Source organism: Oncorhynchus nerka, linkage group LG11, assembly GCF_034236695.1.
Source record: "Oncorhynchus nerka isolate Pitt River linkage group LG11, Oner_Uvic_2.0, whole genome shotgun sequence".
NCBI lineage: Eukaryota > Metazoa > Chordata > Actinopteri > Salmoniformes > Salmonidae > Oncorhynchus > Oncorhynchus nerka.
Genome location: NC_088406.1, coordinates 68564805 through 68585423, shown reverse-complemented (window position 1 = coordinate 68585423; position 20619 = coordinate 68564805). Strand labels below are relative to the sequence as shown.

The 20619-nt window shown below is 48.1% G+C and overlaps 1 protein-coding gene across 3 annotated transcripts in view; it reads left to right on the top strand.

The window, feature by feature from the left end:
- LOC115137566 (teneurin-3-like) overlaps nt 1-20619 on the top strand; it is a 383150-nt gene that overhangs the window by 350143 nt on the left and 12388 nt on the right. For all 3 annotated transcript variants that reach the window (XM_065024893.1, XM_065024894.1, XM_065024895.1), the window contains 8 exons: nt 2335-2567; nt 4824-4978; nt 9572-9673; nt 9859-10032; nt 10278-10888; nt 14791-14966; nt 17108-17343; nt 19231-19527. In XM_065024893.1, the coding sequence (XP_064880965.1) occupies nt 2335-2567; nt 4824-4978; nt 9572-9673; nt 9859-10032; nt 10278-10888; nt 14791-14966; nt 17108-17343; nt 19231-19527 (1984 nt within the window). The remainder of the gene's footprint in view (nt 1-2334; nt 2568-4823; nt 4979-9571; nt 9674-9858; nt 10033-10277; nt 10889-14790; nt 14967-17107; nt 17344-19230; nt 19528-20619) is intronic.

Sequence of the window (20619 nt, the reverse complement as noted above, 5' to 3'; positions counted from 1 at the left end):
GGAACTATGGTGGTGCTCAGAGGAGAGAGGAGAGGAGGAACTACGGTGCTGTTCAGAGGGAGGAGAGGAGGAACTATTGTGTTGTTCAGAGGAGAGGAGGAACTATTGTGCTGTTCAGAGGAGGGAGGAGAGGAGGAACTATTGTGTTGTTCAGAGGAGAGGAGAGGAGAGGAGAGGGGGAACTATGGTGCTGTTCGGAGGAGAGAGAAGAGGAGAGGAGGAACTATGGTGGTGCTCAGAGGAGAGAGAAGAGGAGAGGAGGAACTATGGTGGTGCTCAGAGGAGAGACAAGAGGAGAGGTGCTCTCTGTGTTCCTAACTATAAAAAGGAGAGGGGTGGGATATCTGGAAAATGATCAGAGGAGATGAAGAACATTCCTTCATGATGATAATGTAGCCATGGGGAATAACTGGGCCTGGGAATATAGTTTCAGTAATGGTGAAAATAGAAACACATCCCCAGCCCACTCCTTTAAAAAACTTTTTTTAAAACCTTTATTTAACTAGGCAAGTCAGTTAAGAACAAATTCTTATTTTCAATGTCGGCCAAGGAACAGTGGGTTAACTGCCTGTTCAGGGGCAGAACGACAGATTTGTACCTTGTCAGCTCGGGAGTTTGAACTTACAACCTTCCGGTTACATAGTCCAACGCTCTAACCACTAGGCTACCCTGTCGCCCCACACCCCCCCACACACACACCCACACACACACACACACGCCCCACATCCTTCATTCCTCAATACTTCAGGGTAACAATAATAATGTTACATTTGGGGCCATTAATTTGTGAGGCGTCCTAATGCATTATAGAGACTCCTTTAGTGTCAGACACACACACACACACACGGTACAGACAGACAGACACACACACACACACACACACACACACACGGTACAGACAGACACACACACACACACACACGGTACAGACAGACACACACACACACACACACGGTACAGACAGACACACACAGACGTCTCGCTCCGTTTGGGAGGGTTGTTAAGACTAGTGTTATTGCCCCCTGTCCGCCAAGCTTTGTAAACTGAAGGAGTATCCAAAAACACACACACATTAACACATACATTTTATATCATTCTATGTTGTTTTGTCTTTTGAGGTGCAGCTTCTTATTATCTGTGTTTGCCTCTGTGTAAATCCTCCTTGTCTTTATCCCTCAGCAACAAAGAAACACCTGCCTCGTGTTTGTTAAAGAAATGTAAAGATTCACCTCAATATGGAGGAGTGTCTGTCTCCCTGATGTTTTACTCCTCCCCCGAAGCGACACTCTTTCGTAACCGCTCTCGCTCTGACTGAGGAATCACTGACGTCAGATTCATATTCAAAGCCTCTGCGTTCGCTACTTCCCAGAATGTCTACTTTTACCTGCAAGTGAAGTGGGCACTAGGAGAACAGTGGAGTGTCAGTGAGAGCAAAGTGCAAAGACAGTCAAATGCTCCAAAAGTAGACCTTCCTCCAATGTAAATATATATATATATTCTTCTGTTTATCTTGGATCCCCTGGGCTGAAGCCTGAACATGTTTTTTCCCTGGATAAACCAGACATATTGCTCTCTCTCAATTCAAAGGGCTTTATTGGCATATGGGAAACAAATGTTTACATTGCCAAAGGAAGTGAAATAGATAGTAAACAAAAGTGAAATTAACAACAAAAATTGAACAGTAAACATTACACTCACAGAAGTTCCAAAAGAATAAAGACATTACAAACGTCATATTATGTTTATATACCGTGTCTCTCTGTATCTCTCGGTCTCTCTAGTGATGAGTGTGTCATTAGAAACAGCCAGCCTGTCCTTGGCGTGAGGTTTCTGGGTCCTTCCCCCTATTTTAAGCCGTCTTAATTGACGCCTGTTGATCAGTTGTTGACTTTCATCAACCCCTATGACAACCGCCGGCGCCCAGCTCACCAAGCAGGCGATGATGGAGCGAATGTGACAGGTTACTGGGCATCATTAGGAGCGCGTCAGACGATAGTGATCGGCAGTCGCATCGCGTTAGGTTCACCCCGGCTGAGGCCATATGCCACTGTGGAACCGTGTGCCCCCTCCTCTAACACCTCTAGTATGATGTGCCACAGGCACAAAATGGACGCTGCCCTCTCATCCTCCCTCTGGTCTTTCACAACACGAATGCAGCAGCCTGAACCCTTCTGTCATTTTCAGTGTCCTTTTGTGTTCATTTGTTTAATTTCCTTGTCGGGTGGTTCGGTATCTTTATGTGAAGTGTGGATGTCAAGTTGTAGTGTGAGTTCTGTGGGGTCACTATTTCACTGTCCCTAACTGTCGCCTCTTCCTCCACTTTGGTTTCCGTAGCAACAACCCGGCCCACCGGTACTACCTGGCGACGGACCCGGTTACGGGGCAGCTGTACGTGTCAGACACCAACTCCCGCCGTATCTACCGTCCCAAGGTCCTGACGGGCACCAAGGAGCTGATCCAGAACGGAGAGGTGGTGGCGGGTACCGGGGAGCAGTGTCCCCCCTTCGACGAGGCACGCTGCGGGGACGGGGGCAAGGCCACAGAGGCCCTCCTCATGGGGCCCAAAGGTAGGGTGACAGAGGAATTAACACACACACACACACTGCCACAATTGGTGAAAATTGGTACAGACAAAATGATTGACATAATACATTCACAGAGAAACACACAACTACACAGGACATTGATGCAGACACCAACAAAAACGCACAGACACACACACACACACACACACACACACACACACACATATTATATGGTCTGGTAATGTAATTCATGCACAGTTCCCTGTAGAGAAAAACAGACCAACCCTTGGTAAAAGGCACTCTTCCCCCGCAAGCTTCCGTCCCCATTATACTTCCATTATGCTACCATTATGCTACCATTATGCTACCATGGCATTAGAACACAACCACACAGACTCAGACTGACAGAAACTTCCCACATACTGTTGGACTGTAGCATCGCTTAGTATGGCCTCCAACACTCTGCTTCATACAATCTGTCAGTCTGTCTGTCCCACCGCACCAGCCAGCCCCCATAAAACCTGTCTGTAACCCACAGGTATGACTATCACACACACACACACCGGCGATAATGAGGTGAGAGGTGGCTGAGCAGTAGCTGGAAGATTTTGGCAGGCACAAGCTTTTAGTCTGGATTTTAATGGAGAGACACACATACACACATTATCTCTATCTCTCTCTCTCTCTCTCTCTCTCACACACACACACACACACACACAGCTGCCTGTTAAACCGCAGTTAGAGAGCGAGTCGGAAGACCATTAGTAGGGCGGGAACGTGTGAGAGAAGGGAAGAGAGAGTAGAGAAATGCAAATAAATGTTAGCGAGACGTCGCTAGCAGCAGATGGCTTCGAAAGAGAGAGGGATGGAGAGAAGAGAGAGCGAGAGTGTTTTCATTTCCAACATGCCGCCTCTCAGCCTTGCCACTCCTCTCCTATTCTCCCTTCTTTTCATCCCGCCCTCTCCACTCAGCATCTCTTAACACCTCCTCCCTCTCTTCTCTCTTCTCTCCTCCCTCCCTCTTCCTCCTCTCATCCCATCCTCCTCCCCTCTTCCTCCTCTCATCCCATCATCCTCTCCTCTTCCTCCTCTCATCCCATCCTCCTCCCCTCTTCATCTGTCTCTCCTTTGATTAGCTTGCAGGTCATGGTGGAATGCGGCAAGGGGTTTTAACACCCCTCCTCTCCCATTCCTTCTATCTGTCCTCCCCACCCCTCTTTCCCTTCACCCCTCCCCCTCCCTACAGGATCAGCAGTGCAGCAGGTACACACACCGCCTCAGGAGCTTGAACCCTCCTCAGATACACACACAGGAGAAAAGGGGGAGAGAAGTTGCTTTTAGCCGCTGTTGTCGCAACCATAGCAACAGTCGGTTTCTCATCCATTTGGATGTGAAGTGAAGATGAACTAACCCCCCTGCTCCTCCCTCCCTCCCATCCCTCCCTCCTTCCATCCTTCCCACCCACCACAAACATGGGTGCTTTCTCCCCTTCCTCCTCTCTTCTAGGCTCCCGTCCCCCAAATATTCTATTGTTCTTATTTTGGGGTGATTTTAAAATGCAGAGACGGCGCTGAAAATTGATTGTTTTCCCTCCTCCCTTCTTCTTCTGCCCTGTGAAATAATTCACTACTAGACATCAAAATGTGAATTATTCACAGGGTGCTTCCTTCTGCAGTGACCTGAAAAATGCCCAAGCCACACTCATACACACACACTCATACACACGAACACGTTGTACATACACACTCATACACACACACTCATACACACGAACACATTGTACATACACACGAACACGTTGTGCATACACACTCATACACACACACTCATACACACGAACACGTTGTACATACACACTCATACACACACACTAATACACACGAACACATTGTACATACACACGAACACGTTGTACATACACACTCATACACACACACTCATACACACGAACACATTGTACATACACACGAAGACGTTGTACATACACACTCATACACACACACTCATACACACGAACACGTTGTACATACACACTCATACACACACACTCATACACACGAACACGTTGTACATACACACTCATACACACGAACACGTTGTACATACACAGGCTGGCAGGTGCTGTGTGCGCGCGCATGCGTGTGCATGGGTGTGTGTGTGTGTGTATGTGCGTATAGTATGTCTGTGTGAATGTGCACGTAACCCTCTTTGCTTCTACTCCAGGTATTACGGTAGATGGGAACAAGTACATCTACTTCTACTAAATCTCCTTCCTTTCCCTCTGTCCCGCTACTCCAGGTATTACGGTAGATAAGAACGGGTACATCTACTTCGTAGACGGAACCATGATCAGGAAGGTGGATCGTAACGGGATCATCTCCACCCTGTTGGGCTCCAACGACCTCACCTCAGCACGACCCCTGACCTGTGATACCAGCATGCACATCAGACAGGTGGGTCACATGCACACAGGGACATCCACCTGAACACGAACACACACCAAACCCCCAGTGTTTGCTGGACTCACTTTATCTTAATGGCGGTCCTGAGTCATCGTTCAGAGCCATACATATACAAACATGGTTCTGTCACCCTTTACTATATAAAGCACTTTGAAACCATCAAAGTGCTAATTTGGCAATATATACTCAGTCCATATAGACTCTGTGTTGTAGACCGTAGTAGATGGTGTGACTGGCTAGTATTGACAGGGGTGTTGTCTCATCTGAGAGAACCAGCCAGTGTGTGTTGTGTTCTCCCCTACTGAGTGGCCGTGCCCCCTATTAAAGGCCTTAAGCTCCCCCTGCTGGCCGCTCGCTATACCCCAAACCTGCCCCAGTCAACCGACACAGCTGAACTCTACCCTATGGCGTAGGGTACAGGGCCAGGGTTGGGGACGATTCCATTTCAATTCAACCAATTCAGGAAGTAAATTGAAATTACACAATGAGAAAAGTTTCATTTTGACTATAAAACTTCAATTAATAGCCTGGGTGTTTATTTGCTTAAACAACTAAAAACAGCAGGTGCTTATTGGAGACATGCTTTAATTTGAGTCTATTTCCTTAGTGCACACAGCTTTTGCTCATTTGCACATTTCCTGCACTAATGTGTTATCATTTACACACTGTGTCACGTTTCTTTGGTCTCATTATACCTAAAAAAAAAAACATTCAAAACTTTTCCTTGTGCATTTTCGTCGGTTCTGCCGATTTCTAGGGCTCTGTACTCTCGAAGCTCTTGACTGTTTTTGTGCTTGTCAGTTAGCTAGCAGTTCTCAGCTGTTAGCAGCCAATGGCTAGTGTTTCTTATTGGCAATATAAACTGATGATTATCATCATTTTTCCAGTCATTACTGAATTATCCAATGTAACAAATCAAACATTAAACCTTGTAAACAATTCATGGTAATTCATGGTAACCTCATAAACAATTCATGGTAATTCATGGTAATTCATGGTAACCTCATAAACAATTCATGGTAATTCATGGTAATTCATGGTAACGTCATAAACAATTCATGGTAATGTCATAAACAATTCATGGTCATTCATGGTAACCTCATAAACAATTCATTCAGACCCGGCGTTTATTTGAACCAGGCTTGTATTTGCTGAAATGTGTGCAGTTGCTCAGCTATTAAAAGGGACATGTTATAATTTGAAACTCAGTTGTTCTACAGTTGTTCACTTCCTGAATTGTCAAATTGAAATGGAACTGACCCCAACCCCAGACAACACTATGGCCCTCAGCCTCAGCTCATTCTAAGGGCCAAATCCAACTACAGATATTTCAGGGTCCAGTTTGGATCTCACTTTATTGTTGAAAGACAGGAATCATCTGAGGATTATGAGGGAATAGGATGTGTCAATCATAATACTGTTCCTGAAAGTGGCCTCCCCTATTGGAGGTCTTACTAGGCGCTTCTCCTGGATTATCCAATCAGAATGGGCTATTTTGAGCTTTAAGGAAGCACTGAAGTGGGTTATCTTGAGTGATAGGCTACTAATGGTGCTGTCTAGATGGTGGTAGTTTCGTTGATGTTTGTTGCCAAACTGAGAGCCCAAGAGAATGTCAGTTTTCTGACTGACAGTACATTGACAGTGTGCTGAACTAATTTAATGCATAACCAGTGTGGGCAAGTCAGGTATTTGTTGTGTTGTCTCTGAGTCCCCTGTGCCTTCCACTGCTAGCTAGATCAGTGTGTGTGTGTGTGTGTGTGTGTGTGTGTGTGTGTGTGTGTGTGTGTGTGTGTGCCCTGAGCTATCCCTATATCAGTCCTCGCTATACCTCACTTCCTCCGATTCCCCGTCTCTCAAAACAGACCGTTAAATCCCAGAGACAGATTCGCTCAGATCATTTCTCTCCATCCCTCTCTTCCTTTCTTCTTTGGACTCACTCCTCCTCCTTCCCATCCTCTTCTCCTCTGCACGGTCACAATCACAGAGCGAGGGAGGGAGAGAGTCCCCAGTGACAAAGAGAGAGAGAAACACAGAGGGGAGACATATATGCAGTACCCTTGTGTTCGGGGGGGAAGAATGGGGAAGAGACACAGTGTAGCGCAGCCAGCCAGGGAGGGAGAAGAAGTCTGCCCGCGTCCCAAATATCACCTTATTCCCTAGATAGTGCACTAAATAGGGAACAGGGTGCCATTCGGGAAGCAGCCTTGGACTCAATGGAGCAAAAACAAACCGAAGAAAGCTCTGTGTCAGTTAAAACAGGCAGCAGAAACACATCCACGCGTTACACTGCAACTTCCAACCACTGTCACCTCAACATGGCGGGGGTATGAAATAAAATGTTCCCATACACATACTGTACTGTAGAGAGGTGAGTCCCCGACATCTCTTGCCTCAGTGCTTTCAAGGCTATAACACTTTCTCTCTCTCCAGCTCTCTCCCTCCAGCTCTCTCCCTCCAGCTCTCTCCCTCCAGCTCTCTCTCTCCAACTCTCTCCCTCCAGCTCTCTCTCTCCAACTCTCTCTCCAGCTCTCTCTCTCCAGCTCTCTCTCTCCAGGAGCTATGTTGAGAAGTTGACGATTGAACTCTGCCGTGCGCTGCAGTGGCTTCCAACTGATGTTTTTGTGCATCTGAATAGACAGGAACGCTCTGTTGTCATTTCATTTTCCTCAACTTTCCTCCACTTCCATTTCCACAGGGAGGAAAAGCAGGGGTTAAGTATTTGTAGCACTTTGAGAGGCGAAGTAAGAAACACAGTATGTCTTGCAGTCACTGCATGGTACCAAATAGTGGCTCTTTATAGTGCAGCTTTAGCCATGTATAATGTATGGCCTGTAACTGGCAGGGAAGAGCTTTCATGTGGTCAAGCAGAAGGCTAAAAGCGTCATTACCTTTTAATGGTCCTCTGCTGAGGTGCTTAACCTGCCAGGTCACTTAGGGTCGGGGGTGGGGTGAAGACGGCAGGTCCCTAAACTACCGCTGTGCCCGGAGCTCTACAACACTAATGGTGCAGAAGTGTGTGTGTTTTGGGGGGGCGGGCTGGGGGGCGGGAGTGTGTGTGTGCGTTCTCTTCATATCATCTTTACCATCACATTTTGTCCGCCTGCATCCCCTGCTCCTCTACAGGTAGAAAGAGAATGAAAGAGAAGTCTCGTTTAGACAATAAAACTTTAACGTTTACGTCTCTCTTTCTCTCTCCTCTTTGTTTTGCCAGCAGAGAGTTGCTTCCCTCAGGCGATGAGGGAACGCATCAATTCTCAGTGTTTGTGTGTGTGTGTGTGTGTGTGTGTGTGTGTGTGTGTGTGTGTGTGTGTGTGTGTGTGTGTGTGTGTGTGTGTGTGTGTGTGTGTTTGTCTTAAAATATAGTAAATGACCCGGTGGCTGATTTAAATTGAATCAGAGTGAAGCACACAATGTATAAGTCCTGAGAAGTAAAGGATCCTTCTTCATCAGTGTCACAGCCAGACGCTCAGAGGGGGAGGAGGGGGTAGAGGAGGGGGTAGAGGGGTGGAAGGAGTGGTTAGAGGGGGTAGAGGAGTGGAAGGAGGGGGAAGGAGGGGTTAGAGGAGTGGAAGGAGGGGGTAGAGGAGTGGAAGGAGGGGGTAGAGGGGTGGAAGGAGGGGTTAGAGGGGTGGAAGGAGGGGTTAGAGGGGGTAGAGGAGTGGAAGGAGGGGGTAGAGTGGTGGAAGGAGGGGTTAGAGGGGGTAGATGAGTGGAAGGAGGGGGTAGAGGTGTGGAAGGAGGGATTAGAGGGGGGTAGAGGAGTGGAAGGAGGGGTAGAGGAATGGAAGGAGGGGGAAGAGGGGTGGAAGGACGGGGTAGAGGGGTGGAAGGAGGGGGTAGAGGGGTGGAAAGAGGGGGTAGAGGGGTGGAAGGAGGAGGTAGAAGAGTGGAAGGAGGGGTTAGAGGGGGTAGAGGGGTGGAAGGACGGGGTAGAGGGGTGGAAGGAGGGGGTAGAGGGGTGGAAAGAGGGGGTAGAGGGGTGGAAGGAGGAGGTAGAAGAGTGGAAGGAGGGGTTAGAGGGGGGTAGAGGGGTGGAAGGAGGGGGTAGAGGGTTGGAAGGACGGGGTAGAGGGTTGGAAGGACGGGGTAGAGGGGTGGAAGGAGGGGGTAGAGGGGTGGAAGGAGGGGGTAGAGGGGTGGAAGGAGGGGTAGAGGAGTGGAAGGAGGGGGTAGAGGGGTGGAAGGAGGGGGTAGAGTGGTGGAAGGAGGGGGTAGAGAGGTGGAAGGAGGGGGTAGAGGGGTGGAAGGAGGGGGTAGAGGGGTGGAAGGAGGGGGTAGAGTGGGGCCGGAGGGGTGCAAAGCAGCACTAGACTCACATCTCATCTGTTCTGTGTTTGTGGGCTGATTTGTTTGTTTCTGTCATCTTTACAGAACTTTTGCGGATAGTTTTCACCCCTTCAGGCTAATAAAGGTTCTGTTTGATTTCTTTTTCTTCTCCTTTAAGTGGATGTAAATTGTTTAGTGTTTTTGGGTCTGTAATGTCTTTTTGGTTACGTGTCAGACCCCAGCTGTCACCCTTGGCGTTGTATAATGAGGATCCTAATAAATCAAATCAAATCTCTGCTCTGCTCTGCTCTGCTGTAGGTTCGTCTGGAGTGGCCCACAGCTCTGGCCATCAACCCCATGGATAATTCCATCTATGTCCTGGACAACAACGTGGTGCTGCAGATCACTGAGAACAGACAGGTGACCATCACACTCCCACATAGGAACACTTCTAATACATACACAAATACGTTCATGCTGGTAGTGGGAACAATGCATGATGGGTAAGGTGAGGTGGAAGGATGCACCGACCCATTGGGGCTGAATAAGCCTTGGCCAAGATACTGGTCGCCTCTTTGACTAGTGTTGTTGCTGTGTCCCAACAGGTGCGCATCGTGGCGGGACGCCCCATGCACTGCCAAGTGCCGGGTATAGAATACACGCTGGGCAAGCGGGCGGTGCAGACCATGCTGGAGGGAGCTGCCGCCATCGCCCTCTCCTACAGTGGCGTGCTCTACATCGCCGAGACTGATGAGAAGAAGATACACCGCATCCGCCAGGTCATATAGTCCTGTAATATAGTACAATAATATGTCATGAGATGCAAACGAAGAGGGGGAAAAAGACCAAGAACAACGTACTGTTGTATTTGCCGTTCTTGCTGGCACTGTTTTTGCAGATGGTGCCTATTTTGTATACCTTTCAATAATTGTTAAGTCATTGTTTTTACCCTCGTTGCACTGATTATAAGTGACTCTGGTTAAGAGCATTCTGCTAAACGATTCAACTTTACATGCAAATGTAGGTGTCCACGGACGGCGAGATCACACCCTTGGCCGGAGCTCTGTCCGACTGCGACTGCAAGAACGACGCCAACTGCGACTGCTACCAGACGGGTGACGGCTACGCCAAAGACGCCCGCCTCAACTCGCCCTCCTCGCTGGTCGTCTCGCCCGACGGTACACTCTACGTGGCCGACCTGGGCAACATCCGCATCCGCGCCGTCCGCCGCAACCAACCGCCGTCGGGCTCCGCCGTGTCCGGCCCGGGCTCCTTCGAGGTGGCCTCGCCGTCGTCCCAGGAGCTCTACGTGTTTGATTCCAACGGAACCCACCAGTTCACCATGTCTCTCGTCACCGGGGACTACAAGTACAACTTCAGCTATAGCAACGAGGAGGACGTTACAGCCGTGACGGATAGTAGTGGCAACACCTTGAGGATCCGCCGCGACCCCAACCGGATGCCGGTACGGATCGTTGCCCCGGACAACCAGGTGATCTGGCTGACAATCGGGACCAATGGCGGGTTGAAGACACTGACGGCCCAGGGACAGGAGCTGGTGCTGTTCACCTACCACGGCAACAGTGGGCTGCTCGCCACCAAGACCATACAGATAGGATGGACCACCTTCTATGAGTAAGTAGTACTTACTGACCAGCAAAGACTTGGGGCTCCATTCTGACTGACTGACTGACTATCTCACTAACTATCTGACTGACTATCTGACTGACTATCTGACTGACTATTTGACTATCTAACTATTTGACTATCTGACTGACTATCTAACTGACTATCTGACTGACTGACTGGCTATCTGACTGACTGACTGACTGACTATCTGACTATCTGACTGTGTTGTGGCCCACAGCTCTGATTGACTGACTATCTGTTTGACTGATTGACTATCTGATTGACTGACTATCTGATTGACTATCTGACTGATTATCTGATTGACTGACTATCTGATTGACTATCTGACTGATTATCTGATTGACTATCTGACTGACTGTCTGACTATCCGATTGACTATCTGACTGGCTATCTGACTTGGCTATCTGAATGGCTATCTGACTTGGCTATCTGAATGGCTATCTGACTTGGCTATCTGAATGGCTATCTGACTGACTATCTGACTTGACCATCCGACTGGCTATCTGAATGGCTATCTGAATGAATATCTGAATGAAAATCTGATTGACTATCTGACTGGCTATCTGACTGACTATCTGACTGACTATCTGACTGACTATCTGACTGACTATCTAACTGACTATATGACTGACTATCTGACTGACTATCTGACTGACTATATGACTGACTATCTAACTGACTATATGACTGACTATCTGACTGACTATATGACTGACTATATGACTGACTATATGACTGACTATCTAACTGACTATCTGACTGACTATATGACTGACTATCTGACTGACTATCTAACTGACTATCTGACTGACTATATGACTGACTATCTAACTGACTATATGACTGACTATCTGACTGACTATATGACTGACTATATGACTGACTATATGACTGACTATCTGACTGACTATCTGACTGACTATCTAACTGACTATCTAACTGACTATCTGACTGACTATATGACTGACTATATGACTGACTATCTAACTGACTATCTGACTGACTATATGACTGACTATATGACTGACTATCTGACTGACTATATGACTGACTATATGACTGACTATATGACTGACTATATGACTGACTATCTAACTGACTATATGACTGACTATCTGACTGCCCCACTGTTTTTTTTGAGAACGCTGCTATAAGAGAAGTCTATCTCCCTCTGATGTACCCTCAGACTGTGTAAGGAAGTGTCAGTGTCCCCATTTTTGTGAGTGTCCCTTGTCCCTTAAGTCATAACTCTTACAACACGAAGATGTCCTTCATCATCCTATATCTTCTAGTGATTGGCTGTGTGTATACTATAGAGCCAGCAGCCATCTTTTCTGCACTTCCATCTGATCAGTATTAGTAAGGCAGGGGCTGAACAATGCCTGCTCAGCAAAACCCTGTCACACACATACACACACACACTCCCTCCCATATACACACACACAACACAACTCAGGGGAAATCTTTATATAAAACTTTCCGTTCCGTTTCACCTTGTGCACCACGTTCCAACACATGGAGGAATAGTTGTAAATTATGCAGTGTGTGTGTGTGTCATGCTTGGAGGGGAGCTCATCTGGGAGCCACACCCACTGTCACCATGGAGGAAATATGTAAAAATGGAGGGAGAGAGGGAAAGAGAGAACAGAGGGAGGAGAGAGAGAAGAGTGCGAGACAGAGAGAGTCATAAAGTGCTTGTTACTCCCAGAGCAGACATACACCAGCAGACACAGGGCTGTCACTACATCTCTCGCTAAATGTGATAGTAGGCTAGCACGCACACACACACGGACACACGCACACACACACACACACACACACACATACACACACATACACACACTCACACTCACACACACACACACACACACTGACACTGCCTCCAGGCACCAAAATAGACTCCCAGCCATAATGGGACAGCAGAGGCCCTAGTCAGCTAGGCCAGTGTGATCATTCAGCTTCTATAGCCCCAAACTTTTACCACAGAGCCCTTGCCAAAAAGACTGCCTCTGAGTCTGAACCCAAACCCTGACCCCTATCCCCTCGTACAAACCAGCAGCCATTCATACATCGTCCCCACTGTAGAACTACAGTATCCTTAAATACATGTACAAAAACAAACAAATGTTTCCTGATCTTTCTGTCAGATATAGGAGAGACACTTCAAAACAAACAAATCTGTTCCATGTAGTGAATCTGTTATTCAGTGTGTTTGTATGGGCTAATACCAGTAAAGATAAACATGTATATTTTTGGGAATACTTCAAGGGGTCTTAAAATTCAAAATCAAATAGCAAAATGTTTCTTTCTTTTCATTCTTAAAACAATTCCATATATATTTTCCTCTTTTTCTCCCTCTGTCTTCTCCCCTCTCTCTCTCTCCCTCTGTCTTCTCCCCTCTCGTTCCCTCTGTATTCTCCCCTCGCTCTCTTTCTCTGTCTTCTCCCCTCTCTCTCCCTCTGTCTTCTCTCTCCCTCCCTATGTCTCGCTCCCCTCTCTCTCACTCTGTCTTCTCCCTTCTCTCTCTCTCTCCCTTTGCTTTCTCCCCTCTCTCTCCCTCTTTCTTCTCCCCTCCCTCTCCCTCTCTCTGTCTTCTCTCTTCTCTCCCTTTCTCTGTCTTCTCCCCTCTTTCTCTGTCTTCTCCCTTCTCGCTCCCTCTGTCTGTCTTCTCTCCTCTCTCCCTTTCTCTGTCTTCTCTCCTCTCTCCCTTTCTCTGTCTTCTCTCCTCTCTCCCGTTCTCTGTCTTCTCCCCTCTTTCTCTCTCTTCTCCCCTCTCTCTCCCTCTGTCTGTCTTCTCTCCTCTCTCCCTCTCTCTGTCTTTTCTCCTCTCTCCCTTTCTCTGTCTTCTCTCCTCTCCCTTTCTCCGTCTTCTCTCCTCTCTCTCTGTCTTCTCCCCTCTCTCTCCCTCTGTCTGTCTTCTCTCCTCTCTCCCTCTCTCTGTCTTCTCTCCTCTCTCCCTTTCTCTGTCTTCTCCCCTCTTTCTCTGTCTTCTCCCCTCTCTCTCCCTCTGTCTGTCTTCTCTCCTCTCCCTCTCTCTGTCTTCTCTCCTCTCTCCCTTTCTCTGTCTTCTCCCCTCTTTCTCTGTCTTCTCCCCTCTCTCTCCCTCTGTCTTCTCTCCTCTCTCCCTCTCTCTGTCTTCTCTCCTCTCTCTCTCTTCTCCCCTCTCTCTCCCTTTCTCTGTCTTTTCCCCTCTTTCTCTGTCTTCTCTCCTCTCTCTCTCTTCTCCCCTCTCTCTCCCTCTCTCTGTCTTCTCTCCTCTCTCTCTCTTCTCCCCTCTCTCTCCCTTTCTCTGTCTTCTCTGCTCTCTCTGTCTTCTCTGCTCTCTCTTTCCTCTGCTCTCTCTCTCTTCTCCCCTCTCTCTCTCTCCCTCTCTCTGTCTTCTCTCCTCTCTCTATCTTCTCTCCTCTCTCTATCTTCTCTCCTCTCTATCTCTCTGTCTTCTCTCCTCTCTCTATCTTCTCTCCTCTCTCTCTCTCTATCTTCTCTCCTCTCTCTCTCTCTCTGTCTTCTCCCCTCTCTCTCCCCCTCTCTGTCCTCTCTCCTCTCTATCTCTCTGTCTTCTCTCCTCTCTCTATCTTCTCTCCTCTCTCTCTCTCTCTCTCCTCTTCTCCCCTCTCTCTCTCTCTCTCTGTCTTCTCCCCTCTCTCTCCCCCTCTCTGTTATCTCTCCTCTCTATCTCTCTGTCTTCTCTCCTCTCTCTATCTTCTCTCCTCTCTGTCTCTCTGTCTTCTCTCCTCTCTATCTTCTCTCCTCTCTATCTCTCTGTCTTCTCTCCTCTCTCTATCTTCTCTCCTCTCTCTCTCTCTCTCTCTGTCTTCTCCCCTCTCTCTCCCTCTCTCTTTCTCTTCTTCTTTTTCTTTCTTTCTTTCTTTCTCCCTCCCCTCCAGTTATGACAGTGAAGGTCGTCTAACCAACGTGACGTTCCCTACGGGGGTGGTGACCAACCTGCACGGGGACATGACCGGGGCCATCACGGTGGACATTGAGACGTCCGGCCGCGACGAGGACGTCAGCATCACCACTAACCTCTCCTCCATCGACTCCTTCTACACTCTGGTCCAGGGTAAGTAGAGGTGGGGAGGTGTGTGTGTTTGTGTGTGTGTGTGTGTGTGTGTGTGTGTGTGCGCATGCGTGCGTGCGTGCGTGTCTGTGTCTGTCTCAACTTTGTGAATACCAGTCATGAATTTTAATGAGCCACATTGATAACCAACAGCATTGATTAGTCGAACGTCAACACAATACTAATGACTTCACCAATTACTCAATGGGCATTAATCCCTGATCCCCTTTCATTATTAAAGAGGTCATAAAATAAAGACAGCTCAGAGATCAATATACTTAATCATACAACAGTAACTGTCTGTTTGTAGACAGAGGAGTGGAGAGGAGAAGAGAGGACAGGGGAGGAGAAGAGCAGAGGAGAAGAGAGGAGATAAAATAAGAGGAAAAGAGAGGAGAGGAAATGATAGGAGAGGCAAGGAGAGGAAATGACAGGAGAGGAGCAGAGGAGAGCAGAGGAGAGGATATGAGATGAGAGGAAAGGACAGGAGAGGAGAGGAGAGGAGGAGATGAGAGGAAAGGACAGGAGAGGAGAGGAGAGGAGTGGAGAGGAGAGGAGGAGAGGAGAGGAGTGCAGAGGAGAGGAGAGGAGTGCAGAGGAGAGGAGTGGAGAGGAGAGGAAAGGAAAGGACAGGACAGGAGCAGAGGAGAGGAGATGAGAGGAAAGGACAGGAGAGGAGGAGAGCAGAGGAGAGGAGAGGAGAGCAGAGAAGAGGAGAGGAGTAGGGAGGAGAGGAGAGGAGAGGAAAGGAAAGGACAGGACAGGAGGAGATCAGAGGAGAGGAGATGAGAGGAAAGGACAGGAGAGGAGGAGAGCAGAGGAGAGGAGAGGAGTGCAGAGGAGAGGAGAGCAGAGGAGTGCAGAGGAGAGGAGAGGAGAGGAGAGCAGAGGAGATGAGATGAGAGGACAGGACAGGAGAGGAGAGGAGGAGATGAGAGGAAAGGACAGGAGAGGAGAGGAGAGGAGTGGAGAGGAGAGGAGAGGAGTGCAGAGGAGAGGAGTGCAGAGGAGAGGAGTGCAGAGGAGAGGAGTGCAGAGGAGAGGAGAGGAAAGGAAAGGACAGGACAGGAGGAGAGCAGAGCAGAGGAGAGGAGATGAGAGGAAAGGACAGGAGAGGAGAGGAGAGCAGAGGAGAGGAGAGGAGTGCAGAGGAGAGGAGAGGAGAGCAGAGGAGAGGAGAGGAGAGCAGAGGAGAGGAGAGGAGAGGAGAGGAGAGGAGAGGAGAGGAGAGGAGAGGAAAGGAAAGGACAGGACAGGAGGAGAGCAGAGGAGAGGAGATGAGAGGAAAGGACAGGAGAGGAGGAGAGCAGAGGAGAGGAGAGGAGTGCAGAGGAGAGCAGAGGAGAGCAGAGGAGAGGAGAGGAGAGGAGAGGAGAGCAGAGGAGAGGAGTGCAGAGGAGAGGAGAGCAGAGGAGAGGAGAGCAGAGGAGAGGAGAGGAGTGCAGAGGAGAGCAGAGGAGAGCAGAGGAGAGCAGAGGAGAGCAGAGGAGAGCAGAGGAGAGGAGAGCAGAGGAGAGGAGAGGAGAGCAGAGGAGAGGAGAGCAGAGGAGAGGAGAGGAGAGGAGTGCAGAGGAGAGGAGATGAGAGGAAAGGACAGGAGAGGAGGAGAGCAGAGGAGAGGAAAGAAGAGGACTGGAGAAGAAAGGACAGGAGAGGAGGACAGGAAAGGAGGAGAGGAGATGAGAGGAGAGGAGAAGAAAGGAGAGGAGAGGAGAGGAGCCTTGAAGGGTTCTATCAATGCAGACCCAACATAGGAATCTTCCATCCTTTATAAAACAGAAGGGGGAATGGGGTTCTCAAATCTGAAATCAGATGTTTCTTATTTAAGCAATAAGGTCCGAGGGGGTGTGGTATACGACCAATATACCACGGCTATACCACGCTGTTCTTACGCATGACGCAACGTGGAGTGCCTGGATACAACCCTTAGCCGTGGTATATTGGCAATGTACCACAAACCCCAAGGTGCCTTATTGCTATTGTAAACTGGTTACCAACGTAATTAGAGCAGTAAAAATACATGTTTTGTCGTACCCGTAGTATACGGTCTGATATACCCCGGCTGTCAGCCAATCAACATTCAACCACCCAGTTTCTATTCTTTATTATTGTCTTCATGGAATTAAACTTTCTCTCCACCACAGACCAACTAAGGAACAGCTACCAGGTGGGCTACGACCACTCTCTGAGGGTGATCTATGCCAACGGGATGGACACACACTACCAGACGGAGCCCCACATCCTGGCGGGCGCCGCCAACCCCACGGTGGCACGGAGGAACATGACGCTGCCCGGGGAGAACGGGCAGAACCTGGTGGAGTGGCGCTTCCGCAAAGAGCAGACCCGGGGGAAAGTCATCGTGTTCGGGAGGAAGCTCAGGGTGAGAAGGGAGGATGGTGGAGACTGGCGGCCATTTTTGTTTGATTGTTGTTTTGTTTAAACTGCAAAGTCAATTAGCTATATCGTCAACATATAAGCGGTAAATGAAGTATTTTGTCTTGATTTAGGGTTAGGCATAAGGCTTATGAGAGGAGCTGCCATTTTGTTTTGTCGGCAGACGTGGAGGTTGGGGGTTTCTTTTTTCCTTTTTTGGCTGTAGCAGCTTGGCACCTTTCACACACTTCCCAGCGGGCATAGCTGATTAAAACATCATTACTATCTGTCTAGGGGTTTCTGATGTGGATTCTAACAGTTGGGGTTTCACAGCCTCTGAGAGGATTTAGTCAGATCTTTGGCTGCCACTTCCTTCTCGTTTTTACCATGACATCATTCAAACATAGGCTACAATATAGGACGGGGCTTGGTCGAGGTTTGTTGCTAACTACGATATGGATTTAACCACTGCAAGGGAGTGAGACTATTAGTGACAGTGAGACAAATTAGTGACAGTTTGTCAGCGGTTAGCGAGGGGCGACGATGCTTTATCGCCGCAACGTTTTGTCTCCTCCAACATCAAAGACAATATCTGAAAGTCATTACCATCTACCGAACAAAGGAAAAGGTGTACTTTTGTTTTCCTGCTGACTCGTCAAGGGTTAATTCCCTAATTCCCATATCTGATGCCTCCTGTATGTGAACTAAAGCTGATGGGACACACACATGGATGGGACACACACGACACAAACACACACGACACAAACACACACGTCCTGCTACGTCTAATGGTGCATATTCTGAGCCGTTCCCTCTGTCAGAGAAGAGTGCTGGTCTCCAAGGTATTACCCACTCCTCCTTCCAGTGTCTGTCTTCATCTCTCTCTCTCTCGAAAGACTGCTCTCTGTATTTCCCAAATGGCACCCTATTCCCTATACAGTGCACTACTTTTGACCAAGACCCATAGGGACACTGGACATGCACTATGTAGAGAATAGGGTGGCATTTGGGACTCATTTCTGTCTGGATCTCAGCCTCCTCGTCTCATTACTGAAGAATGTCCAGGAGGAATCAGGGGCCTTCGTTTACAAAAAACACATGAAGGCCATATTGACATCCTTCCGCTGTTTTCTTTCCCTCGTTCTTTTTCTCGTTCCCTCGTTTTGCTGGCAACATGAAAACCTGAAGGGGGGAGCGGTCAGGTAGGCTAGGTGGGTGTCCCCACGGCATCCATCCCAGCAGGAAATTACATGCTTTCTTATGGGAAATAAATTGAGGCCGGGGTCACGTTCTGTTGGCTAGCGTCTCGGTGTGTCTCGGCGGCATTCCGAAGGCCCCTGTCATCTTCAAATGAGTCTCAGCTCCCAATAGGCTGAGAGAGAGACTCTGCATGGTTACCATCACCATATTATTCTCACTCTCTCGCTCTCTTTCTCTCTCTCATTCTCTCTGTCTCTCCACCTCGCTGAATTCCTAGGGGGGGTAATTTATGAAAGCAGTCAAAAGCAAGAGTTTGAACACACGCCAGCCAGTCTCTCACTTTAATGAAACTCCCTTCACAATAACGGCTAATCGAATGCTAATAATCCCTTAAATGAATTTAGTGTCGCTCTTGAGAATCGATCACGGTAAACAGCGGTTTAATCAAACAGCGGGGTCATTGGGAGGCGATAAATAGCGGTTCTGGGTCGGGAATTGGCTTTGAAAGCCGGTTCAGTTCACAGTTTCATAATTTCATAATTTTTGTTTTAAAAGTTCAACAATCTGTCCGCATGTAAATAAAGTCGAAGTAATGTATTGTTAATAAACATTACTCCTTAGGCGGCAAACCTTTTTATTGGATTTGTACAATATTTAAGTTAAAACTGTCCAACCCTTCCTCTTTTCTCTCAAGGTGAACGGCAGAAACCTTCTCTCGGTGGATTACGACCGAACTCTCCGGACAGAAAAGATCTACGACGACCACAGGAAGTTCCTGCTGAAGATCGTGTATGACACCCAGGGCCACCCTACTCTGTGGGTCCCCAGCAGTAAGCTGCTGTCAGTCAACCTTACCTACTCCAGCACGGGGCAGGTGACCAGCCTACAGAGGGGTCCCACCACAGAGAAGGTGGAGTACGATGGTCAAGGGAGGATTGTGTCCCGAGTGTTCGCCGATGGAAAGACCTGGAGTTTTACATACCTGGATAAGGTAGGAACTAGAGGAAGGAGGATCGGCTAGATTCAGCCGCGGGCCAATTCTTTTCTGGACCGGATGGTCACGGGGCCGGAACATAATTCCAAATGATTTGTCGACAAATTGATCGCAAGAAGCCCAAACAGATATAATGTTTGACTAAAACATAATCATTCCAAACCTTTCCTACATTTCTATACGATCACGCTTCTCTCTATTATACGTGGGAAGACTTGGGAACAGATTTCTATACGATCACGCTTCTCTCTATTATACGTGGGAAGACTTGGGAACACATTTCTTACATTAAAATCACTTGGAGACGATTTCCTGGTGTTTTTACTCTCTTTTATGTCCAACAATAAAAATAAAAAAGAATTTAAAAATTGCTCAGAAAATGTGCTGCCAGTTGGGGAACGTGCTGCCAGTTGGGGAACGTGCTGCCAGTTGAAAAACTCACATCCACACACTCTGGTGCCATGATCAGCAACACCAGCAAACACCCCATATTGACAATGCAAAAAACATTGTGAAAAAGTAGTTGAGGACTTAGTGTGAATAGACTTGCATCACCGATCAATTGCATTCCAACTAGTGTTTTGGTGAGTAGCTGAACCGATATGGTCAATGTCAAACGCAGCGCCACTTTGTTTGCTGTCAAAATGTCCCTCTTAAACTCCACTCCGCTGCGTGCTGAAGAGCAGTGTTCCTACACCCTGGCATTACAGCGTCAGCTGCTAACTACACCGTGAGTCTCCCCTATAAGGAGTCTCCCCAGTAAGCTTTACCCACACACACAAACACAACCACTTTCTGTCCCTCTTTAACCATAGACGAGCTGTTCAAATCTGTAAAGACCGGTGCATCTCCTGCTATAAAAGGATTAGTGGTGGGGATAGTCGTCTATTTTCATTGTCAGCACAAAAAAACACAAGGTTATTTTCTGAAGATGAAAACAGTGGAGAATAAAAAAAGCCACTAAAGTCATTGAAGGCCCCCTTGAAAGCTATGAGTGTCAAAACAGAAAAGATGCTTTGAAAAATATACAAGGGAGTCTGCACAGGCTCTATAAAAGGACCATATTCCCTTTAGGTAGTAAGGGATATA